Source organism: Canis lupus, chromosome 29, assembly GCF_011100685.1.
Source record: "Canis lupus familiaris isolate Mischka breed German Shepherd chromosome 29, alternate assembly UU_Cfam_GSD_1.0, whole genome shotgun sequence".
Classification (NCBI taxonomy): Eukaryota; Metazoa; Chordata; class Mammalia; order Carnivora; family Canidae; genus Canis; species Canis lupus.
The window spans coordinates 590926-617497 of NC_049250.1; the positions used below are offsets into that span (position 1 = coordinate 590926).

The following is a 26572-nucleotide window of genomic DNA, read 5'->3' on the forward strand; positions in this document are numbered from 1 at the left end:
TAAAAATACAAAGAATGCTCGTTATTGTTTTCCCCTGGAGCTGATGCCTTGCAGCCCCCTCTATCATCAGTAAACTTGGTGTGAGGAAGTTGTTTTTGGTGGTCTTCTGGGGGAGGGGCCTGTTGTGCTGATTCTCAGGTGCCTCAAGTGTGCAGGGAGCAGGGCTTGGTGTTAGCAGCTCCGGTCTCCACTAGGTGGCGCTGTTTTGCTCCCTGAAGGCTTTCAGCTCCAATGCCTGTGATGAATATATGGCAGTGCCATAGCTCTCCAGCCTTGGAGCTGAAAATTTGGGCCCCCCAGTCTTCAGTGAGCCCTCATTGAAGAGCAGTAAGTCACCCTTGTCTCCTGGTTTCAATCAGAACTCTATGTTTACCCTGCCTGTGTCTAAGCATTTTTATCTCAGGCACATGAGCGAGTTTCGGAACTTCAAATTTTAGGAACTTTCTCAATGCAGACCTCACTTCCTCCCAGGGAGGGTCTTGCCACGTTTCTGCCTTTTGCTGGACCCGTCCCAGGAAAGTGATAGTGTGATCATGCAGTGGTTCTCGATTTATGCAACACAGAGCAGAAAGCGGCCACCTAGACTTGCTGTTCTCAGCCGGCTTCCATAGTCCTATGCCTAGGAACCCTACCACACTTAGGTGTCACTCTTTCCTCTTGGGACCCCGGGATCCTGACACCACACTGTCACACATGGGATTCTGCCTGCTTCACCATCTGAGTACCTTTAAGCTAGGCATGTACTCCACTGTTGCGGACTTCTAAAAGTTTTGATTTTGAACTTTGCTGCTAATAATACTTTCTGGTAGCCTCTTTAAGTAGGCTTCTTCCCCTCTGCTGTGTCCTCAGGTATTTCACACCAGATTCAAGTACCTCCTCCACACCTCCTACCTTCCAGTCGGTGGTTGCTTTTCTTCTGGTAGACTTGTGGCATTTGTTTTATCAGACCTCTGATTGATTTCTTGGTTGTTCAGCATGATTTGATAACTATATAGTTGTATTCCAGGGATGAGACAAACTTAGGGTCTCTCCCTACTCCTCTGCTGTCTTAACTCCTCCCCCTGCTAATGTGCTTTAAAGCAAAATAATAGTAATTTCTAGTCTGGTACATGATTCAAGATTGTGTTTGGTTGTCATGTTTGTCCAGTCTCCTTTGATCTGGATTCTTGCTTCCTTTTAATGTGGCCTTTTCTATATATCTTGTTTCATACATGCATGTATCTGTTTTGGGGCTCCTCCCATTAGTTAGTCTTGCTCTTGAGGGCAAAAAAATGTTTTAGTTCTCTTGGTGTCAACTGCGTAGCAGAGTAACTGAATCCAGTAGTAATCAAATGATTGTTGAGTGAAGGAATGAATTAATATAGTAGTGAATGGATGATAAAATGTAGGTCTCCTGATAGTTTGCTGTCTTATCTATGTTCTTCTACATCGTGTTTTCATAATTTTGTTTGTCCTGTTAAGGAAGATAATAATGTTAAAATCAAACAAATATTTGAGTCTTAAATTACTACAAAATTGTATTATTCAGAGAACTTTTATAAATACTTTTATTAATTTTTGATTTTAAGCACTACAAATCAGAAGTTTCTTGCACTTAAATTTTAACACTTTACAATATTTTTGTTTATTTTATTTATTTATTTATTTATTTATAGAATCCATTTTCTTTTATTTATGGTAATACTCTGAGAAAGCGAAATAACAAAATTATTTAAATAAGGAAATCTATTCTATTTGGAATTATAGGAATAATGAAGAAACATAGATGCTTTTGTTCCAGTCATAATAAATTTTGTACTCGCTAATGTGTTTTGACATTTAAACTATTAAAAAAGATGCAACAAAGAAACATTAACCGACCTCTTTTTAACTAAAAGCCAAAGAGAATGGAATCAGCTTGTCATCAATGTTTCAATACTTACTGATTGGGTTTATAAAGCTTGTTTATTTTTTATTTTTTTTAAAGCTTGTTTAATATCAAACATTTTTTTTTTTTCAAAATTAGTATTAGTGAAAGAATAAACAGTAGTAAAGTTCTTCCTTATGGACAAAAGCTCCCTGGAACGTTAAAGATCCCAGCCATACCCACCTCACACAAAACACTATGAAAAAGCAGAACCAACCATTTGTTAATTCTTAGCATTTTCCCATCTTGGAGCATGCAAAAGCAAGATTGCCTTTCTTGACACTACTAATCTATATCTATGTATATATCTATGTTTTTTAAAGTTTATTTTTTATTGTAACTCACATTTGAATCTTTAAACAACTATCTATGAATAATATTTTTGTTTATATGACAAATTCCAACAATGAATGATTTTTGGAAAATGTGTATTTTCAGTTGTATGCATTCTGTAATTTCCCTACCCTTTTAAAAAAATTATCTGGATTTTGGGGTACCTGGAGGGCTCAGTTGGTAGAGTATGTATGTGACTATTGATCTTGGGGTCATGAGTTCAAGCCCAACACTGGGCATAGACTTAAAAAAAATGAATAAAATTTTCTGGATTTTGAGATGTAGTATACAGTGACAGAATGTTGTACCTGTGTTAGGAAATTTGAATTATTTTGACTCAGCTACTAGCTTGCTGTGGTCTTGAGTTAGTTACTTCATGTTTTTGGTCTTTGTAAATGTAGATATAGCTACCCATCATCCCTCAGAAGATTTTTTTTAATACACAGATGGTTGTATGAGAAAATAATTTGAAAAATATAAAATACTATATTATTTCCCCGGGAAGGAGTATTTTGCTTTGAGTGCACCCAGTGTGTGACATATAGAAAGGTTCTTTTTAAGAGAGTTCAGAACAGCATTTTGTCAGAGTTGCTTCTCCAGTTGGTCAAGATGTGTCTCTCATCCCCATCAGATTTGCAGGGACTTGGGGACAAGTTAGCAGTAGCTAGGGAAATGAGTTTCACCTGGGACTAGTAGGTTACATGACAAGGCATTGGAGAATAATGGCTAAGAGATTCAACCCTGACTCATTCTCCATGTAGTTAGATTGAATTTTATGAGATTACTCTTTCTGTTAAAAAGATACCTGAAAGCAGCAGTTTCATTTTATAAGGCTCAACCCAATAATTTAAGCCTTAGTTTTTTTTTTTTTTTACTTAGTGAAATGGTGCTATTGTATCAATTTACAAGGTGAGATTTAATGAAGTACTTTTGTCTTTAAAGCTTTTAGCAGATGTTTGTCTTGTAGGAGGTGCTCAATAAATATTTTATTAAAAATCAAGTCAGCTTGTTGGGTGTTTGAGGAGAACTCAGAACTCCCACAATAGGGCAGACCCAGACAATGTAAATCACAGGTGGGGCTTCTTTTTTTGTTTGTTTGTTTGTTTTTTTAAGATTTTATTTATTTATTTATTCATGAGAGACACAGAGAAAGAGTGAGAGAGGCAGACACACAGAGGGAGAAGTAGGCTCCATGCAAGGAGCCTGACGTGGGACTCAATCCTGAGACTCCAGGATCATGCCCCAGGCCAAAGGCAGGCACTAAACTGCTGAGCCACCCAGGGATCCCCAGGTGGGACTTCTTAACAGTGTGTCTGTCTGCTCAGGTTTGTTGCAACCCATGCCTAAGAACTCTGCAGGGGGCAGGGGAAACAGTCTGACCATATTCCACAGCACACAAGACCCAGATACTGTCTTCCTTATCTCATAGATACTTTGAGGGATGAGGGAAAGGGTCCCATAGTTAATTTGGGTGTTCTTGAGGACCAGCTAAAGGATGGTTGAAAAGCACATAAGACAAAAGATTTATTCCATTCCTACAGGTGTTTTCCTTTAATTTTTGAGTAGGCAACGATTCCCCTGGTCCAGTTTCCCTACCCCTGATCCTCAAGCAAGACTAATATTATTTATTGGGGCATTTAAAAATGGTACTTGATTATGCTTGCCATAGAAATATGTTCATAACAGGGGGGAAAGGAAGTTATAAAACCATGAGTCAAGATCTCATTTGGGGAAAAAAGCATAGGAATCATAGATTGTACATGGGAAATAATCTGAAGAGAAATACACTAAAATGGTAATAATTATTTCTGAATTTTGGGGACTTTTGTATATCTTAGACTGTTTACCATCAGCTGAAACTAGAATCCACACTACTCTATCAAACCATACTACCTTTCAACTTTAATTTAGATGATTAATTGCAAACTGCTGGTAAGTTTGTTTCCTGTCATTTCTTATGTTTGTGTGGATAGATTTATAGACTTAGTGCTATTCAAGGTCTTATTTCGCTGTAACTTGAAAAAGGTAAAAACTTAGAGTTGGGATATCTTTTCCTAATATTGCATGACAAGATTTATTCTATTTATTCGGTAATCTTTATGCCCTTATTTTTGGTATCATGGGAAATAAAGGCAAGGGATTTGGAATTTGATATCCTTGAGATTTAAAGCTGGAAACATGTTTTCTAGGCATTCACAGTTTTGGTTATGAATGTTACCGTTTTTGGTATTATTACCCCCAGGAGTGCAGGTTCATTGTAATGGACTAAAGAGGAGACTAGATTAGTGGAGAAGACAGGACATAGATTTTTGACTTGGTTTGTCAACCAAGTTAAGTGACTATTAATCTATACCTATATATAGATATAATCACCTAACATTTCCTGGTGATAATTTTCATTAGTCTGAAGTATTAGATTTTGGACTAGATGATCTTTGGCATTCTTTGGTGTTCTTTTGAACCAAAAAATCGACAGCATTTTATGTTTCACCTAGAAAGGGGTGGATTTATGGGTTACTTTTTTTTTCTTTTAATAAAAATCCCATCCTAAAGAGTTAAAATATTTAAAACTATTAAAAAAAAACCCAACACACATAGACATATAGGAAAAAGACAAGTAGAACTATAGAAGAAGGTTCATAGATGGCAAGAGATCCAGAGGGCAGCTTATGTACACACTTGAGTTTTCATGGAGCAACATCCGCATCTTGTGACTTTTTTTCCTTCACAGATCATAGTGATTGGGTGAAATAAAACCAGAGTGCTCTAGTACCGAATTTGAAAATATGGCTTAGTGGCTTTTTTTTTTCTTGTCTTATACTTTAAAAGCAAATAGACTTAGCTGCTATAACTTTTTAAATGTTAGTATTTCAATAATTGGTCTATCAGTCTTAGAAGTATTTTCCCAAAATGCTATATAAAGGTAAAGGGTGAAAAGTTTAGCAATAACTAGGTTTACCACTTTTATGGCATTTATGTAAAAAGAAACATTAATTTTACATTGTTTACTTTGTAGCTTGGGTGTTTATAAAGGTCACTTGTTTGAATTGTTTATTAAATAGGCAACAAAATTCAATGCAAATTTAGAATAATTCTTAGGGAATGACTCCATAAGTGTAAGGATAATCAAGCTCCTTTAAGATTACTTTAAAAAGCAGTTCAGTAGCAATGTATTGTAGGTCATGACTATAAATCTATAGGAAAATAGCATAGCATATGTCCCAATGTTAGGTGAATAGAAACTTATAGCTTAGGATAAAATTTCTAGGGGCCACCCTATAGGATTGGACAAAGAACTTTCCTTCTCACGTAGCTTAGATGCAGGTTAATAGAAGTTTTATGTAATTCTATCTAAAATCAAATACTAGGAGTTCCCTGGGTGGCGGTTTAGCACCGCCTTTGGCTCAGGGTGTGATCCTGGAGTACCGGGATCCAGTCCTGCATCGGGCTCCCTGCATGGAGCCTGCTTCTCCCTCTGCCTGTGTCTCTGCCTCTCTCTGTCTCGTGAATAAATAAAATATTTAAAAAGAATAAAATAAAATACTAAAATGATCATCATAGTCAGCATTTATTGAGTTTAAGATGGATTATCTTATTTAATTTTCACAGTGATTCTGTGATGTAAGAACTTCTGTTACTCACTTTTATAGCTGAGAAGACAGGGCTGGGGGGATCACATGTCAAATGGTTAGCTGAACTAGACTTGGGCAGTCTGATTCCTAGATCTCTGCCAGGATATGCTGCCTGTGTAGTTTGTATTGCTGTGCAGCCTAATGAGTGAAAGTGGCTTTGGTCTAGAAACTGAGGCTCTTACAGCCGTGTGACTTTGGGTAGGTCACATAACTTCTCCATACCTGAATTCCTACAGGTGTAGAATGGGTGTTTGTAGGGTTAAGTAGAATAAGGTATTTAAGTAGCATACAATCATAGGAGTTAAAGTAATGGCTACTCTTGTTTCTTGTGATTTATGACAGCTCTGTATTTCTGTGACCCAAGATTTCCAAGCACTTTTTAAAAAATAAAGCCAGCACATAAAATGGCTAGTGTTCTTCCATGTTCCAGTATTTACTGTTTTTTCATTGTACGTCCAGAAGGATTACTATGAATTAGTAAGTGAAAGATGTTTTGGTTTTACCAAGAGAGAGAAGTTAACACAAATGATAGTCTCTTTAGAAGAGATGTCACTAAAAATCTATGTGTGTGTGTGTGTGTATATGTGTGTGTGTGTGTATATGTATATATATATACACATATATAAAAGAGATGTCCTTTCTGCTTCATAGCTGTGTATGTGCATGCTTGAGAGACAGAGCATGCACAAGCACATATGCACAAGCTCCAGAGCCAGAGAGAGAGAGAGGCTTCTGAGGGCATTTACCTAATTTTTTCAGGACTTCTGTGGTGGAGCTAGGGGATGTTTCAGGCTAGATGCTATGGAGAACTTGGGAGACAACAGGGTCCATCCTATGGAGATGCCAAGCCAATAATTTTAGGAAAGGTTGTGGTCAATTAGAGGAATCATGGTTGGATTCTAGGGGTTGGAGGTCACAATGGTGGCAAAGACCAGGTTAATCGAGAATAAAAGTGAAAACTGTGAATTCTAGGAAATTCTAGGTAAAGAGGAAGACTTCTGTTAAGATTTTAGAAATAGAGGTGATGAGTTCTAAAGAAGGGGAAATGTGAGAAGGGCTAGTGGATCATGAATAATTGGTAAGGTTGGGCCCAGAGGTGAAGGGCAGATCCTACATCCATAACGAGACTTGTTCTCAAATGGAGGAACTGTCCAAGTAATAATTAAGCACCAACATGGGAAAGGTAAGATCCTACTGGTTTGGGATGAGAACAGGAAAGGAGATTGGGGACTATGGGTGGAGCTGCGTAAGCATTCTAGAAAAAAATAGTACCCTCTAGTACTTTTTAAAAGATGGAACATAATTCTAGTCTTAGAAAAGCAATAGAGTATATATATGAATTTGAGCTTTTATGAACTTTCTGGTCTTTGCCCATTTATTTGTGAGTGTGTTTTTTTTTTTAAAGATTTAATCTATTTATTCATGAGAGAGAGAGAGAGGGGCAGAGGGGCACAGACACAGGCAGAAGCAGGCTCCATGCAGGGAGCCCGACGCGGGACCAGTTCCGATGTCGCCAGGATCACACCCTGGGCTGAAGGCGGGTGCTAAGCTGCTGAGCCACCTGGGCTGCCCTTTGCCCATTTATTCGATGCAGTGTTTTAGGCTTGGAACAGATTCTCAGTTATGGAAAATACTCATTTTATAATGATTTCCTTATGATTGATTTATGTCAGGATAACATTAATTAGGAATTTATGTAAATGTTCTATATTGCAGTTAATATTTGGTACAGTGCTTTCTTTAGTGTTTTCATTTTGTGCGGTTTTTAGATTGAGCATTTTTTTGGGCAGAATGCTTAAAGGGAATTTTTGTCTATAATTTAAAATAAATTATAAAAATTAATTTGGAAAAAGCTGAATTTGAATATATGCAGCTCTTGTAATTATAGGCTTTTTACATTTACATTGACATTCTTTTGTATAGGCGTTAAAGTTCCTCGTAATTTTCGCTTGTTGGAAGAACTTGAAGAAGGACAAAAAGGAGTAGGCGATGGTACGGTTAGCTGGGGCCTTGAAGATGATGAAGATATGACACTTACAAGGTGGACAGGCATGATTATTGGGCCACCAAGGGTCAGTGCTAAATATTATATATTTTTTCTATTATTTATTGTCATTTTAGAGTAAGCATTTTACTTTATAGTATTGATACTAAAATTATCACTTCTGACTGAAGCAGTTCCTCCCTCTTAATTCATTTTGTATACATTTATTGATGCTTCCTGTGTGTAGGGTATAATGCTTGATTTGTATGGAGGACTGGGGGGGGAAAGATTGTCAAGGTGTTTGCAGTTTAGTAGAGGAGAAAAAATAAATACATATAACAGATTCTAAATATGGCAGAGAAAGTTCACTACGGGACTTTAGAATATGTTTCTTCTAGCTGGAATAATTGAGGAAGGCTGAACAGTGGAGGAAGTTGCCTTTGGAATGAGCCTTAAAGGACTGACTGGTAGGATTTCAGAAGGTGGTGATGGGGATGGAGAACATTCCAGATAGAGAGGAGAAAAGGTGAGGAAATGGAGGGGTTATTTGGGAAGAGAAAACAGTATATTTTGACATAACATGTTACTAATCTGCTGTATGTGTAATCAAGGGTTTCTGAATTGGTTTCTATTGAGTACACACTAATCTTTGTCCTTTTGACATTTGACTTGCCTTCTAAATGTGATAGGCCTCAATTTCTTCATTAATTAAGTATATAGAAAAGTATGTGATTTTTTTGCATATTTTCTAGTATTGTTGGCAACAGACCTATTGTATTTTATTCTTAGGTCTTAAGTTTATGAAGTTTTATTTTTACTCAAAATCTTTTCTAGACTGGGGAAATATTTTTCTACATTGCATTCCTTACTCAAAGGTCCCATTTATTGCATTCTTGGCAGTGAGTCTTTGAAATATGAATTATGTAGTGTTCTTGACTTGCTGGAAAGAACACCAATTTGAAGGAGTTTTTTTTTTAGTCTTTGGTTTTATATACTATTGACTACCTTATGATGAGAGCATTCCAACTGTTTTTGCTGTTGGATAGAGTTTAGATTTCCTTTTGATGATTACAAAAGAAAAATGGACCCAAGTAATCAGCAGTGTTAATTTTAGAGAGTGAATTAATGTATGTTTTATGTTTTCTGGTATTCCTTTGCAAAATTTGAGCACACTACTAACCTAACAAACTCTTTCCTTTCACTGCTTTGATTTTTCCATCAGATATTTGAGGAAGGAAATATAATATTGATGGCTAAGATATTTTTTTTTAAGATTTATTTTTTCATGAAAGAGAGAGAGACAGACACGCACAGAGAGAGGCAGAGACACAGGCAGAGGGAGAAGCAGGCTCCATGCAGGGAGCCCATGTTGGACTCTATCCCGGTACTCTGAGATCTCACCCTGAGCTGAATCAGGCAGCGCTAAACCACTGAGCCACCTGGGCTGCCCGATGGTTAAGATTCTTGATGTATTTTATAACTTGGTATTTATAATGAAAACCTTGATTTTCACTGCATGTGAGCATTATTACTATGGTCTGATGGTTTAAAAAAAAGTGCTTTAATTTATGAACATTTTTAATGAGTAGTTTGAAGATTTGATGGTCTGAGCTTGGTAGAGTACCAATTTGAAATTATTTAGATTAAGGTTTTCTCCGGGCACTACCTCCAGTGGACTGTAAACTTTAAGAATGTTTTGGAGCTTGTATATGAATTCCTCAGTGATTTTTGTGGACTGTCCCATATCATAGTTCCCAAATGTAGAAGAGCTACTTCCACTTTATCTCACACCATGGGGTCACCAGCAGGACTCACCAAACTAGCTGCCTTTCCTGGTGTCACTGGACTGCAGGAAGCCCCTGTGTCCAGGCTGTGCTAGTGCATAGTGGAGGCTGTTTTAGCTTGGGGAGGAGTGGGTCTAGTTTGCTCCAAAGGTGCATGTAGATACAGAGTTACCAGTGGCATGCTGGGCTTCTGTTCATTGGGCCTTCCCCTTTCTGAGGGTGGAGGTCTTGGAGCTTCTTCTCACTTCCTTTGAGTGCCAGGAAGAGACAAGAAGGGTGCACCTTACAAAGGCACAGCATCTTTCCAGCCAGCCAGTGATCACCCACCCTCTCTCTACCTACCTCCCTTACTGGAGCATGTGGGACCCAGTGATGGTGAGTCCTTGTGTACTCATTCAGTTGCCTTTTAATAAAACCTACAGGGGTTGCTGTCTCGCCTTAGTTGTTTTTGCTTCAGAAGGTGCCATGTTGAGAGCAGTTAGTTTGTCCTCAGCTTTAGGTATCTACATCTAACCAGGATAATGGGAAAATTTTTATCTCATCATACTGCTACTTGATTAGTGGTTTTTAAATCTTTTTTTAGTATATTATTAAGATCCCTGTTTTTTTATGTTATTTGTTTGAATTTATATGTTCAGTAATTTTATTTTTCCATATATGTTTGTGTTTTAAATTTTCTGAAGCAATATTTTTTTAGCATTAGAGGTTTAGTAACTTTTCCAAGTTTCTTTATATATAAATGGAGATACTATACTCATCTTTAGGTATATGGAGGGGTGCCTGGGTGGCTTAGTCAGTTAAGCGTCTCACTCTTGATTTCAGCTCAGGTCATGATCTCTGGATTGTGGGATTGTGCCCCGTCGGACTTCGTACTCAGTGCAGAGTCTTCTTGAGATTCTCTGTATCCTTCTACCTTTCACCTTGGTCTCTTTCTCTCTCTCAAATAATAAATAGTCTTTAAAAAAAAAAAAGAAATATGGAGAATTAAATGATGTAATAATTACACAATAGGAAGGGACCTGACTTATAGTATATATTTAGTAAATATTCTCGCTCTCTTTCTCACTTGCTTTATTTTTTTGCTGTTTTATTAGATAACAGAGAGATGTGGCTGTTTTTTTAAATTTAGAGGTTGTAAAATTAGTCCCAAGTTGTTCAAAGTTAAGATGATGTTTACTCTAAGCATTGAATTAGATCAAAAGTCTGGCTTAGAGTTTCTTAACTTAAAAAAAAAAATTGAGGTATAATTTACATATAATAAAATGCACAAATCTTACCATGAGTTTCCACAAATACACGTTGTTGCCTATACTCTAGATATACCTCTGCCTCTTCCCACCTCCACAGTAGGCACTACTTCCTGCACCTTGGAGAAGTTTTGCAGTTTGTAGAACTTTGTATAAGTGGAATCATGTAGTGTGTATATTTATTGGTCTGCTTCTTTTGATTCAGCATAGTATCTTAGAGATATAGCTGAGTTCCATATAGTAGGAGTATGTTTCTTCTTATTATGCAGTAGTATTTTACTATATGAATATGTACCGCAATGTGTTTATCAGCTGTGTTTATGGTATTTGGATTTTTATCTACTTTGTGGTTATTAGAAAGAAAGCTGGTATGAGCATTCTTTTAAAAGTCTGGTGAACGTGTTTGTTCCCATTTTCTTTTTTAAAATAAAATCCTTAGGAATGGAATTGCTACATCATAGGGTAGGTATACAATTACTTATAAGAAAATGCCAAATTGTTTCCAAAACAGTTTGTTCCCAGCAAAGTGTGAGTGTTTTGGTTGTTTCTACATACTGTGAATATTTTTAACATTGTAGAATTTTTCAGGGCTATTATTATTTTTTAACATAAGTTTTGTAGTGAAGCTAATATGTATCCAGATTGGAGAACCACAGACTGGATGATTTCTTGGAGATCTCTCTGATTTTAGTCCTTTCTATACATATCCAAAGTGCTGAGCATGTTGTTAATGGATGTGTGCTATTAAACTGGGATGATTTTTATACAGGTATTTCTTTCTAAAGTGTCAAAATATTTAATAATTATATGTACAAGATTGTTGCATACATTTTAAATTACAGTAGGTTAATATCCCAGGTCTGACCTCCACTTGGGAATAGCTCTTACTTAAGGGAAAGGAAGCTGTGGATCAGTTTGGGTAAGTGAAATCTATAGATGGTTAGCTTATTTGTTTTTTTCCAGGTTTATGCAGGAACCAACAGGTATTACATTCTCACTTCTATTTATTTTTTACTTTACTATTATTAATTGTACCCTAATAAGTTAACCAAGTGAGCAAAAGCCATAAAGATAAAGAGTTAATTATAGCATGAAAATAAGCCTAAATAATCTGGAAGTATTTTAGTGTGGTAGCTTTAAAATGGCTGTTTTATAATATGGTGATGTTCAACTTCTTGATTAACAAAATGATATGGAGACATAAAGTTTGCTGTTGTCTCTCTGAAAATGGAATTTAATGAATCGTAAAGTTAATGAAGTAGCATAAATATAATTAATAACAGGCATGAAATAATTATGTTTTATTGCTATAAGATGGTATATGTGTTTTCCCTATGGCTAGAAGTTTTTGATTGCTGTGTAAGTGGGGTAACCGTGTAATTTATTGTCCAGCCAAACCCTTTTGAGAGTGAAGAAGTATTGTTGATAATTAAAACTGGGACAGTAGGAAGACTTAGAATTGTTCTGGACAGATGGGAACCTTTATTTTTTATTTATTTATTTATTTATTTATTTATTTATTTATTTATTTATTTATTTATTTTAAGATTTTATTTATTTATTCATGAGAAACACAGAGAGAGAGAGGCAGAGACACAGGCAGAGGGAGAAGCAGGCTCCATGCAGGGAGCCCGATGTGGGACTCGATCCCGGGACTCCAGGCTCACGCCCTGGGCCAAAGGCAGATGCCAAAGCGCTGAGCCACCCAGGGATCCCCAGATGGGAACCTTTATATATGTGTGACACAAGTCAAGTAGTCCTTCCCCCTGCAATATAAACTTTTTAGTACAATCTGAATTTAAGTGGTTTGTTTTTCCCTTTTAATTTTGTTATAGGCATTGTTTGTTCCACAAAAAGCAAATTGTGATCATTTTGATATAACTTTGTAGAATAATTTTTTTTTGTAGAGTAATTTTAATATTATAAAATCTTGACTTTTAAGTACACTTGCTGCATTTCTTTCTGGTCATATAAGTTAATAAATTTCAATGTAGGAAAGTAAATTCTTGATCATAAAGTAAGATCTAATATATTCCTATTGTCTTTTTCTCTTTATTAGCACTTGAATATTGTTATTATTACTATTATTATTTTTTGCCTTCCAGACAAATTATGAAAACAGAATATATAGCCTGAAAGTAGAATGTGGACCTAAATACCCAGAAGCTCCTCCATCAGTTAGATTTGTAACCAAAATTAATATGAATGGAATTAATAATTCCAGTGGAATGGTAAGTTAAATTAGTCATTTTATTCTTTTTTTTTTTTAAGATTTTATTTATTTATTCATGATAGATATATATGTAGAGAGGCAGAGACACAGGCAGAGGGAGAAGCAGGCTCCATGCACTGGGAGCCCGACGTGGGACTCCATCCCGGGTCTCCAGGATCGCGCCCTAGGCCAAAGGCAGGCGCCAAACCGCTGCGCCACCCAGAGATCCCCAATCATTTTATTCTTATAAAATGCATAATATATAGTCAGGAGAAAGTTAAAGAAAGGACCTTTGTTTAGCTAGAAGTCTAAAAGAAATTTATCTTATGTTGTTTTTCTCTTATAAGTCAGCCTATCCTTAAACCTTTATGAACCAACCAGCCTGGATAGATGTGATAATCACAATTCTCTTAGGATTTTATTAATTGCTTGAGTAGTCATATTTTAGTTGAAGCCTTATTTGGTATGAAGATGACCATTATTTCTCTTTGAATGTTATTTTTCTTTAAGGTTCAGTACATTTGGTGAGACTAAAAGGATGAATATTCTTCAAGAGGAAGCTTTTCTTTGAGGAACAAGTTATGTCCATATTAGAACAAAAAGGTTGAGCATTGTTGTCTGTTTAAAGGAAATAAACCAAAATGACATGCTCTACCTGATTCACACAGGGAGTTAGTGGAAAGACTGAAATTCAGTATGAGTAGATTGTTGAGGTTCATGTTAAGACTTAAATCCAGACTCTTGAGATGCCATATTGAGGGCTCGCTCACATGCAAAATACATGTTAGGAAGTATAGCAACAACATAATAATGAGTATCATCTATCAACATAATAATGAGTAACATCTAATATTATCAATATCCTTAACTTCTTGTGGCTTCTCCTCATCCCATCCCTGTGTTCTTTTCCTCACCAGAGGTAATTAGCATCTTAAAAATTTTCTTTTATATATATTCTCTCTTTTTAAAAATTTTACCTAGTATGTCACATGTGTATACCTATCCTTAACCTCCTTTTTTTCTTCCTATCTACATACCTACCTCAATATATTATCTATTAAAAGCCATGAGTTTATATGCCAGTACCTTTAATTCTATTCCAACATGATAGGATTTATTCCATATTTCATCTATTCCACATTTGTAATTCCCTCTGGCAATAAGTTGAGCCCTCAGCATAGAGCTAGCCCCCCAAACCATAACCCTCAGTCAAATATGCAGGCCCACAGCAAGGCCTCAAAATGGCTGGTGCCTCCCTGCTGGGTGCTCTCGATGAAAGCATGACCCTGACAGGAGGAAGGTGGGCAGGTCATTGGAAATCTCAAATCCTTACCTGCTGGGTCACTTCCGGAGCTCCCTACCTGGTGTATACCAACTAAAAGCTGAGTTCTGAGAGTCCTTCCTGTCTGTCAATCAACCTTTGTAATTTACTGGGAACATTTAGTCCATTTAATATACAATATATTAATACATTTAGGTTTAATTGTTTTATTTTGTGGTTTCTATTTTCCCATGCATATTTTGTTTCTCTTCTACTTTTGACATGGTTGTTCTCAAGTTTCTAAATTCTGTTTCTGTTCTTTCAGTGTTTATTCTAGAAATTGCAATGTGCGAGCTTAACTCTTTCTATGTTAGATAATATTAAGAGATGTGATAGAAGCAGGATCATAAAACATTTTGAATTTACAGAAAGGATATTGTTCAGGGAATTTCTTTTGTGATGCACAGCATTGCCTTTATGAGGAAGTTGTTCTTGTTGAATATCTCTACCGGGAGTAGCTGTTCTTCTCAACTGCTGATTTGTTTTCATATTATAGACTCTATAAATTAAGTAATTAATGGTGGGTTCTGCATTGTTGTGGGAACTAGGAAATTCAGGATTAAATTTCAAGCATACCTCTAACAAGTTTATCTAGCCTCATGGGTGTCTTACCTGTTTTTTGATGTTTTGTCTCCCAGACAGCTTCTCTTCCCTTGCCTATCTACCATTAAGTTCTGTTAGTCTTTGTTGAAAATGTAACTTGAGTCAGGTCTTATTTTTCTGCTTACCTTGCCACTAAGTGAATGTTGACCATCATCTCTTGTCTTGCAGCAGTCTCTGATTCTGCTGTTTTACCTCCTCCAGTCTTTCCAGAGCAAGGATCCGGAAGGATCTTTCTAAAATACAATTGTGCTGTGTCACTTCTCTGCTTTAATATCCTTTAATGACTTCAGCCATGTTGTACATGCTTTTTGCTTTGGCTCACTGGGACTCACAGGGTACACACTGCTCCACACACCTTTCATTTTACCTCAGGACCATAGCACTGTCTGTTCTTCCTGTCTGGACATGTCCCCCACTCAGGCTAATCCTTACAGACGCTTCATTTCTCAATGTAAATGTCACTTCCTCAGAGAAGTCCTTCCTGATTCTCTAATCTGAATTTTGTCCCTTTTTTGACTCTGATGTTTTCCTTTGTAGCAGTTACTATAAATTTATTACCATTTTTCTTTTTGTTTCATTTTTTTCCCCCCAAGATTTTTTATTTGAGAAAGAGAGAGAGAGAGAGAGAGAGAACAAGCCAGGGAGAGGAACAGAAGGAGAGGGAGAAGCAGATTCTCTGTTGAGTAGGAGCCCGACATGGGGCTTGATCCCAGGACCCCGGGATCATGACCTGAGGTCACGGCAGATGCTTAACCAACTGAGCCACCCAGGCGTCCTCATTTTTGGTGTTTTTAGAAGAAATATTTTTAACATAGACAAATTTTAGAAAACGATAACCAACATCTCCTATTTTCCCTTGTGAAATTTTAGCATGTTGGTCTTGTTTGTAATGGTCCTAATTTTTCTTTAAAATTTTTTTTTTTAAAGAAAGATTGTGTTATAAATGGTTAATCTGTGTACCTTTCCCCAGTTTCCCCTTCCACTTTCCTCAGAGGTAGTCTCATCTTGAATTTGGTGTTTATTATTTCTGAGCATGGTTATTTAACTTTTACTACGCATGTGTGTATATACCTCTGTACTGTATCACTTTTATCAGTGATTTTTTAGCTTCATCCATGTTGAGTCATTTAAATTAGATTGTTCCTTTTTATTGTTCAGTATTCTGTTTTTCACCTGGTTGGCATTTAGGCTGTTTTCAGTTTTCATTGAAAAGATTTCTACTGTGGACATTCTTACTATACATGTTTTTTTTTTTTTTTTAAGATTTTATTTATTTATTCATGAGAGACACGAGAGAGAGAGGCAGAGACATAGGCAGAAGGAGAAGCAGCCTCCATGCAGGGAGCCTGATGTGGGACTTGATCCCGGGACCCCAGGATCACGCCCTGGGCCGAAGGCTGATGCTCAACCACTGAGCCACCCAGGCGTTCCTATACATGTATTCTTTTACTCTGGGGCGGTGCTGCTCAAGACTTGGGTGTTTGTTGGTTAGCTTGTTGTTTCCAATATGTTGTAGATCAGTACTTTAAAAAAATATATATTTTATTTATTTAAGAGAGGGAGCACAAGCAGGGGGAGAGGCAGAGGAAGAAGCAGACTCCCTGCTGATCAAGGAGCCCAGTTCACACTGGCTCCAGCCCAGGCCTCTGGCATCATGACTTTAGCTGAAGGCAGTTGCTAAACCACCTGAGCCACCCAGGCACCCTTATTTGTAAATTCAAGTACAATAAAAATTACTAAGAAAATCAAAGAAAAAAGATAAAATACAAACTCAGATTCTTTAAATAAAAATTTCTCTGTCAAATTATCATAGACACTTCTGTGTTTATCTTGTGGCGCGCCAGCAAAAAATTAGTTCAAGGCCTAGCTCCGCTCCGTGGAACATACTTTGAGTAGCACTGCTCCAGTGCATACACCTAGAAATGGAATGTCTGCTGAGGTTTGGGGCTTGCCCATAGTTTGATGGAGTATTGCCAACTGACTCTCCACAGGATTGTATCCATGTCTGTCCTACTAGTTGTGTGTAACAGTATCCTGTGCTCATATACTCTCACCAACACTTCATGTTGTCAGTCTGGAATGGGGATTTGAAAACAGAGAAAGGGGTCAGCCCCGGTGACGCAGCGGTTTAGCGCCGCCTGCAGCCCAGGGTGTGATCCTGGAGATCCGGGATCGGGTCCCATGTCAGGCTTCCTGCATGGAGCCTGCTTCTCCTTCTGCCTGTGTCTCTGCCTCTCTCTCGCTCTGAATAAATAAATCTTTTAAAAAAAATGAAAACAGAGAAAGGAATGATACTGATTTTAATGATTAGAGTGTAGATGTGTGAAGTAGGGTGAATACACTGGACATCAGTTTTTGTCTTGATTGATATTTAAGAATTTAAAGTATTACTTTCATAACTGATAGTCAGAATTTCACATTGACCATTGGTGATATGCTAGGAGAATTTTATATATTTTGAGGTTATTTAGATACTTGATAAATTATGCCTGTTGCTTTAGTAATTTTGTTTATATTTAATACAGCTAGGCAAAATTACTCCTTGTGGATGGTTAGCTCTGTCAAGTGTCAGTTCTTTATGCTGTGAGGTTTCAAGTTTTGGAGGTTGTTGTATATTATAGAATGGTAAGATGCAGATTTGTTCTGACATGATACTTATTTTCCCATGCTCCTTTCTCTCTCCTTTCCTTCATTTTTTCCCCCCCCAGGTTTTTTTGTGTGTGTGTGTGTGTGTGTGTGTGTGTGTGTGTACTCTGTTGGTATTTCACAGGATTTGCAATCACTTATGTTTATTTAACTATCGTGTAACTTTATAGCTGGAAGTGTTTGTTTCTGCTTTGGAAAGAGCTTGGTATTTTCTCCACTTGTAAACTCTTGTTCACTAATGGAGTCTACTTAAAATAGGCTAAGGGCTTGCTCCTCCGTAAGTTAAAGCATTGAAGTAAGCACTTTAAGTACATCTTAATATTATAATATTCTTATTATTGTTTCATTTACTTGTAAGAGAATTATTTAAAAATTATCTTTTCTATTTTAAGCAGTTTATTGTGATACAGTTTACATACCATACAATTTACACACCAGCTACAATTCATTCGAAGTGCATATAATTCAGTGTTTTTTAGTATTCACAGGGTTATGGATACATTACCACAATCTAGTTTTAGGACAGTTTTGTCCCTCTCAAAGGAAATCCCGTACCCATGTTTAGTTGTCCCTTTCTACCCCACCTTCCCATATCCTAAACAACCACTAATCTTTCTGTCCTTATAGATTTGCCTATTCTGGACTTTTCATTTAAATGGAGTCATATAATATATGATTTTTGTGACTAGCTTTTTTAACTTAATATTTTCTTTTTTTTTTTTTAAAGATTTTATTTATTTATTCATGATAGTCACACAGAGAGAGAAAGAGGCAGAGACACAGGCAGAGGGAGAAGCAGGCTCCATGCAGGGAGCCCGACATGGGACTCGATCCCGGGTCTCCAGGATCGCGCCCTGGGCCAAAGGCAGGCGCCAAACCACTGCGCCACCCAGGAATCCCTAACTTAATATTTTCAAGGTTCATTCATGTTTTAGCATATATCAGTATTTTATTACTTTTTATTGATGAATAATAATTCCATTACGTGGATATAACACATTTTGTTTATCCGTTCATCATTTGACAGACATTTTGGTTTTTCTGCTTTTAGCTTATCATGAATATTGCTACTGTGAACATTTGTATACAGGGTGATATGGGCAAATATTTTCATTTCTCTTAGATGTATACCTAGGAATAGTATTGCTGGGTCATATGTGACTGACATTCAATTGTATGTTTAACTTTTTGAGGTATGGCTAGACTTTTTCCACAGTGGACATAACATTTTGCATTTTTTCCAGTAGTATATATATTGAGAGATATTTGGCCTCTTATTATTGAGCTGTAAGAGTTCTTTATATATAGAACAAGAGTCCATTATCAGATATATGATTTGCAAGTATTTTTTCCCATTCTGTGGATTGTCCGTTTTTGTTTTTGTTTTTTTTTAAAGATTTTATTTATTCATGAGAGACACAGAGAGAGAGAGAGAGAGGCACAGACACAGGCAGAGGGAGAAGCAGGCTCCATGCAGGGAGCCCAACATGGGACTCGATCCTGGGTCTCTAGAATCACACCCTGGGCCGAAGGCAGCGCTAAACTGCTGAGCAACCCCGGTTGCCCTTGTCTATGCTTTCTTGAGCATGTGATTTGCAATGCAAAATTTTAAGTTTTGGATGTAGGCAACTTATCTACTTTTTATTTTGTTGAATATACTTTAGGCATTAGATATTTAAGAAATTATTGCCAAATCCCCTGTCATGAAGATTTACTCCTGTTTTCTTAGAGGTTTTTTAAAATAGCTTAAGCTCTTAATTTAGGTCTATGATCCATTTTGAGTTAATCTTCATGTGTAATGTAAGGACTCAACTTCATTCCTTTGTATGTGGTTATCCAGTTGTCCCAATACCATTTATTGAAGAGATTATCCTTTTCCCATTGTGTGTTTTCCTGGCACCTTTGTCAAAAGATTAGTTGATCACATATGCATGGATTTACTTTTCTGCTCTTAGTTGTAGTCCATTGGTCCGATGTCATCCATCCTTATGTAAGAACCACCCTTCTTGATTACTTACCTTTAGAGTAAGTTTTAAAATTGGAAAAGCTGGGATCCCTGGGTGGCTCAGTGATTTAACTCCTGCCTTCAGCCCAGGGTGTGATCCTGGAGTCCCGGGATCGAGTCCCACATCAGGCTCCTGCATGGAGCCTGCTTCTCCCTCTGCCTGTGTCTCTGCTTCTCTTTCTGTCTCTCTCGTGAATGAATAAATAAAATCTTAAAAAAAAAATTGGAAAAGCTTCGTTTTTTTTCTTTTTTTTCTTTTTTTTTTTTCAGAGACACTTTATTTTGTTAAAGTCAAGCAGGATGATGTGTTGAGAGGTAAGTGGTTAAGTGTCAAGCATGAAATAGGTACACATTTTCCACAGTGGATGGCAGGATAAAAGCCACAGGCAATGCCCCTGACTGAAACCTTGCTATATAGAGCATTCCAGAGCTGAGTTATGACAGAGAAGGGGAGTCAGCCATCACCTAAGAATGCCAAGGGCAGAGCATTAGCACCAGATCGTGTCGTATGCAATAATATAGCTAAATACAAAGTTATGTACATTGACTCACTGAAATCTTTGGGTCCCCGCTAACCAGACGTTTAAGAGGCAAACGGGATGGGCACAAGACACGTATGATGACATGTGCTTTGCTGAAAGGGTACTAGAGCACTATATATTGCTATGTGTAAAGAGAGTCCTCAAAAGACTTCAGAAGGCTGGATCCAGACACATAAATTCTATTATTCACATTTACATATTGATCATCAAAATGATTCACAATACTGTATTTGAGGGGAAAGAATCACAGATAAAAGCTTTGTCTAAATTAAAAGCAAACTACACTCACATTACTATGGTTGTACCCCTAAGGGAGAACGATGGAGGTCTGTGGACAGCCAGCTTCACCTTTTCTGAAGTGACCAGTTTTCATAGCAAGGGACTATACCAGGAGGGAAGGAGGACACTTCATTGGCAGGATGGGGTATTTTTCTTTTTTTTTTTAATTTATTTTTTTTTAAATTTTTTTTATTTATTTATGATAGTTACAGAGAGAGAGAGAGGCAGAGACACAGGCAGAGGGAGAAGCAGGCTCCATGCACCGGGAGCCCAATGTGGGATTCGATCCCAGGTCTCCAGGATCGCGCCCTGGGCCAAAGGCAGGCGCCAAACCGCTGTGCCACCCAGGGATCCCAGGATGGGGTATTTTTCAAGTCAGATAGAAATAGCTTAATTTAAGAGGAATGAAAATTTGTGAAAAGGCATTTATCTTTTTGGCATGGCTGGGTTGCCAATGCAGTGTTTATTGCCTGCATTACTGAAGCTTGCCAGTTGGGACCCCTCTCTGGGGTGCACAGACATCCATGCTGTGGCTCAGGAGTCCAGCTCACCCTCTCTGGCTCAGGAAGTATAGACATTAGTCAGTTAAGACATTCATGTGCATGTGTGTTTTGGTAAGGCAATGGTCACTGCTGACAAAGGGACATCTCCCTACCTGTTGGAAAACTTTTGTGGGAATAGGGGGAAATGATCTAAACGTTCCCTCCATCAAACAAATGTCTGGATATCAGCTCAATATGAATTCATCCAAGGGGTTCCTCCTGCCATTTACCAGGCATTGAATCAGATGAGCATTTGTGAATGAGCATACATTAGGTCTGCAATGACGTAGATAAAAAATGAGTTATAACCAAGCCACTGGTGGTTGAACATCTTCCCACATGCTTGTTTGCCATGCACATATCCTCTTTGGTGAAGTGCCAAGTTAAGTCTCTTGCCCACGCTCTAACTGGGCTGTTTGTTCTCTTACTGTTGAGTTCTCAAAGTTCTTTATATGTTGTAGATCTAGATCCTTTGTCACATACATGATTGGCAAATCTTTTCTCCCAGTCTGTGACTTGTCCACTGGAAACTGACAGCACGACAGTGTTTTCCTACTGCATAGACTCTCTTTAGAATCTTGGAATTTCAACCAATAAAATGGGCAGAAGAAGATCAACTTTAGGGGTTGTCTAGTTCATAGGACCTCTGAAAAGCCAGAGGAAAGGTTCTTTTTTTTTTTTTTTTTTTAAGATTTTATTTATTTATTTATTCATGAGAGACAGAGAGAGAGAGAGAGGCAGAGACACTGGCAGAGGGAGAAGCAGGCCCCATGCAGGGAGCCTGATGTGGGACTCGATCCTGGGTCTCCAGGATCAGGCCCTGGGCTGAAGGCGGCGCTAAACTGCCGAGCCACCCGGGCTGCCCCAGAGGAAAGGTTCTTAAAAGGAAATGCATGGGACCCTTATAGCATGGTAGCAGATTTAAGGAGGCAAGAAGAGACAAGTAGCCAATTATCGTTAACCATATCGAACAAAGAAGTGTTCTGGGGAAGGGATCCCTGGATGGCTCAGTGGTTTAGCGCCTGCCTTTGGTCCAGGGCCTGATCCTGGAGACCCGGGATCGAGTCCCACGTCAGGATCCCTGCATGGATGGAGCCTGCTTCTCCTTCTGCCTGTGTCTCTGCCTCTCTCTCTGTGTGTGTCTCTCATGAATAAATAAATAAGATCTTTTTTTTTAATTTTTTATTTATTTATGATAGTCACATAGAGAGAGGCAGAGACACAGGCAGAGGGAGAAGCAGGCTCCATGCACCGGGAGCCTGACGTGAGATTCGATCTCGGGTCTCCAGAATCGTGCCCTGGGCCAAAGGCAGGCACTAAACCGCTGCGCCACCCAGGGATCCCTTTTTTTTTTTTTTTTCAAGTGTTCTGGGGAAAAAGTAATTTTGGAAACACGCCATTGGTCTCGTGAAACAAATATGTAGCAAGCACATAACACTACTGGACCCATGATTAACCAAGTCATTTCACTCTGCAGGAAAAACATACCTTGAGCCATGATGTCAGTACTAAAGCTATTTGTTCTGTGGGTGTGTTTTAAAGCATGCATACTGTCTTTCAGTGGTGGTTTTAAATGAGTGACTCCAACATGCAGGTTATTCATTTCACAGCAGGGTTTTTAACTACTCGGAAACTATTCAGTTTTCCTAAATGTTAATAAATTATCATCCCATCATCATGATTTTTGCTGGTGGACAATGAATGAGGGACAACAAACACTCCACACCACTGGATGAAGAGGGAAAAAATGTGGCAGCCCATGCTTTGTATGAATCAGAGTAAGATGTGCACTAGGGCTTCCCATCTCACTCACCCCACCCAGCAGGGCTGCTTCCCGAGTGATTGGTTCAGGACGTGAAAATGGGAGGAAGGGCAGACTTAGCAGTGACTATAACCACTCGCATGCATGGCGTGAGCGGAGCTCACAGTCTAGACTGTGGAGAGTTGCCGTCCACCGGAGCCCAGTGCCAGCTTTGTTTTTTTTCATACTGTTTTGGCTATTCTGGATTCCTTGTTTCCATATGAATTTTAGGATAACCTTGTTCATTTCTACAAAAACAAACAAAAAAAATGCCAGGCAACTGAAATTTTGATAGGGACTTTATTAAATCTGTAGACCACTTTGAAGGAGTGTTTTCATACTATAATATTGGGTCTTCTAATCTATGTATAGGAGATGTCTTTCCAAAAAAAAAAAAAAGTGATGTCTTTCCTTTTATTTAATTTTTAAAAAGATTTTATTTATTTATTCTGAGAGACAGAGAGAGAGAGAGAGAGAGACAGAAAGACACAGGCAGAGGGAGAAGCAGGCTCCATGCAGGGAGCCTGACTGACAGGGGACTTGATCCTTGGTCTCCAGGATCACACCCTGGGCCGAAGGCAGCGCTAAACCACTGAGCCACCCAGGCTGCCCTCTTTCCATTTATTTAGATCTGAGTTTTCAGTGATATTTTACAGTTTTCCTTAGATCAGTCCTATACTTCTTTTATTAAATTTATACCTATGCATTTTATTCTTAACCAGTTATAAATAGCATTGTTTTCTTAACTTTATTTTCAGATTGTTTATTATAAGTATACAGACAGGGTTTTTATAAATTGATCCTGTATCCTGCAGCTTTACTCTGTTTATTAGCTCTTAAGCTTTTCTATATACAAGATCATGTCATCTGCAAAGGGAGATTGATCTGTTTGTCTGATGCATCTTACTTCATTTTCTTGCCTGATTGCCTCCAGTACAGTGTTGACTAGCAGTGATAATTGAGTATGATATTAGCTGTAGGTTTTTATAGATGCCCCTTATCAGGCTGAAGAAGTTCCCTTCTATACCTTGTTTGTTAAGTGTTTTTTTTATCGTGAAAAGTTGGGTTTTTATCAAATGCCCTTTTGTGTTTATTGAAATAATTTTGGTTTTGTTCTCTATTCTGTTAATATGGTGTATTATAACGACTGACTTTTAAAATGATCCAAACTTACAGTTCTAGGGTAAATTCCACTTGGTTGTAATTTTTTTTATATGTTTCTCAAGGTCAGCCACAAGTGGGAGTTTATCAAGTCTTTTGTGAGCCCTTATATGTATGGTCTTCTAGGTTGCCAAGAATATGTGGAACTTTTCAAAGCCCCTGTGGACATCTAATTTCCCAATTTTTCCTCTGAAATATTTTGATCACCTTCCTGTTTGTAATGTCTCTCCAGGCAGCAGAGATGTCCAAACAATTGACACTGATTATTTTTTGACAAATGCCTGGGTGGGTGTGGGTGGGAGGAGGAATAGGTAGTACTCAGTGGGTAAATTTTGAGGTTAGATAAAGAAAAAACCCTGTGAATGGGGTTTTCCAGGGAACTGCCAGACAGGTCAAGTGATAATCAGTTACCTGGGGATAAGGCTTTGAAGGAACTGCAGTCTAATTCTGTCAGTCTTCTACAATGGAAGGTTAGTTTATTATAGTGCAAAGACTACACTGGTAAGAAGAATCCAAAAGCAGAGATCAGGTTCACAGCTTTTTCCTAAATCCCATTCAAGATAATTGATCAGATTCTGGGTAGTGGCATTGGAAATGGAGAGGAACTTTCAGACCATATCATCAAGAAGGAATTGGAAAATATATTTACAGTATAGTTATTTAATGTAATGTTTATTTCTGACGTCCAAAGTTCACTACATGTTTATTAAAAGATACAGAAAAACACACACACATAAAAGACACAGTTTTAGGAAATACCTGTTACAGAAGGACTCTTTTTCCTAAGTATGATAGCATTGTTTTCTTTTGTGTAGTTTCATAATGTTCTTTTTCGTGAAAGTAGAGCCAGGCTATGAATTTTAAAAGCATTTATTATTAAAGTATGTTTAATAAATTGATGCCATAGTACTTTAAACTTTGTAGTTAATTTTGCTTTTTTCCTCCATTTCAGGTGGATGCACGGAGCATACCAGTGTTAGCTAAATGGCAAAATTCATATAGCATTAAAGTTGTACTTCAAGAGCTAAGACGTCTAATGATGTCCAAAGAAAATATGAAGCTTCCACAGCCACCAGAAGGACAAACATACAACAATTAATTTTAGTGGATCTCAAACTTGTCTTAAATCAACAACCTTCTACTCATGTTAATGTCTTGATTAAATATTACAATGCAGAATATACCCACACATTAAGTAAAAGAATTCCAGCTGGTAAACATGACCTGGACATTTGTAGAAATATATTTAATATATGTACACCATTATGTTTTCAGGTTTCAGGAGGAAAAATGCAGCACAATATTTTTTTCTCTTGTTAAGGCACTGTCATTTAAGCATAAACCTGGAGTACTCAAAATAGAATTCAGGTTTACAAGATGAAAGCATGGAGAGAAGAGTCAGATGCTGTGGAAGCATGTGTGTTTCTGAAAAGTTAAAAAAATCTCAAGAAGGAAAAACAGAAATGGCATGCTTTATCCATCTTGCTTAGTGAAAGAGCTTCAGTTGAAATTGTCTAAAGTAGCAGGTACAATGAATATTGTCACAAATTGTGTTAATTTTTGAAGCGGTGTGGGTGCTGACTACTAGTAGTATCAAAAATATGTTCAGGATTGTTTTGATACCTGTATTTATAATAAAAACATGTTGTGGGGAGGTCGATGAATTTCTGTTAAAAGCCGTTCCTGTGTGTTACATGTAACAGACATGGTAAATATTTGTTTACAGTCTTTGTTTGACAAACCATGCATTTAAGTGAAATCAACAAAAAGGAAATAGGTGTATGGATATGTGATTCTGAGATTAAAGTTAGTCTTAAAATGTAAATAAAATGTGGAATGTGTCCTCAGAAACTGTGCCATTTCTATTATATTGATGTGGTATTATGTACACTACCTTGCTGAGGTAGCAAAAATTGGAATTATTATAGCTATTCATCTGTAAACACCTTTTATTATCCTGTTTTGTATACTTCTTGTGAATTGGAATTTGCCGAGTATTTCAGAGAACAAATTACTTAAGTAGTTTAATTTGTTCTTTGGAGAAAGAGGAATCCCAGGTATTGTATTTTGAATTTGAGTTTACCAGAAATACTAAAAAATGTTTGAATTCTAGCAGATTTTATAGAATTATAAATTGCAAATTATCCAAATACACATTCCATTTTTTTCTTTGTAACCTTTTTCTTCTTTAGTTTCTGTGACATTTCTTCCCCTTATGCTTCTTATACTTACTAATTGGGATTAATTTTATCCAGTTTCAGTAATTCCGAATTGAAAGCTCATTTATGTTTGCCTTAACCAAAATGACTCAAGGCTTTAAGTTGCAGTTTTTCATTTCAAAGCACTGGGTATACTACTTTGTTAAAAATACTCTTTTATGAATTCATTGAATTAAATAGAAAGGTGGTTAGGTAACAAGGACGAATTTCTCAGATGCCCTGACATTTTATATCAAGTCATTCACAGTTAAAGCTCTGAGCTGCTTTTTCTTGGTCAGTAATACATGAAAGTCAGTGATAGTTGTCTAAATTTACTAATTTCAACATGGCTATTTTTAATTTTCAAAGATGTTTA

The 26572-nt window shown here is 37.3% G+C and overlaps 1 protein-coding gene across 1 annotated transcript in view; it reads left to right on the plus strand.

The window, feature by feature from the left end:
• Positions 1–26165, plus strand: part of UBE2V2 (ubiquitin conjugating enzyme E2 V2) — a 50014-nt gene extending 23849 nt beyond the window's left edge. The window contains exons 2-4 of the mRNA NM_001205115.1: positions 7795–7943; positions 12992–13117; positions 24951–26165. Of these exons, the coding sequence (NP_001192044.1) occupies positions 7795–7943; positions 12992–13117; positions 24951–25097 (422 nt within the window). The 3' untranslated portion in view covers positions 25098–26165. The remainder of the gene's footprint in view (positions 1–7794; positions 7944–12991; positions 13118–24950) is intronic.
• Positions 26166–26572: the final 407 nt, after the last annotated feature.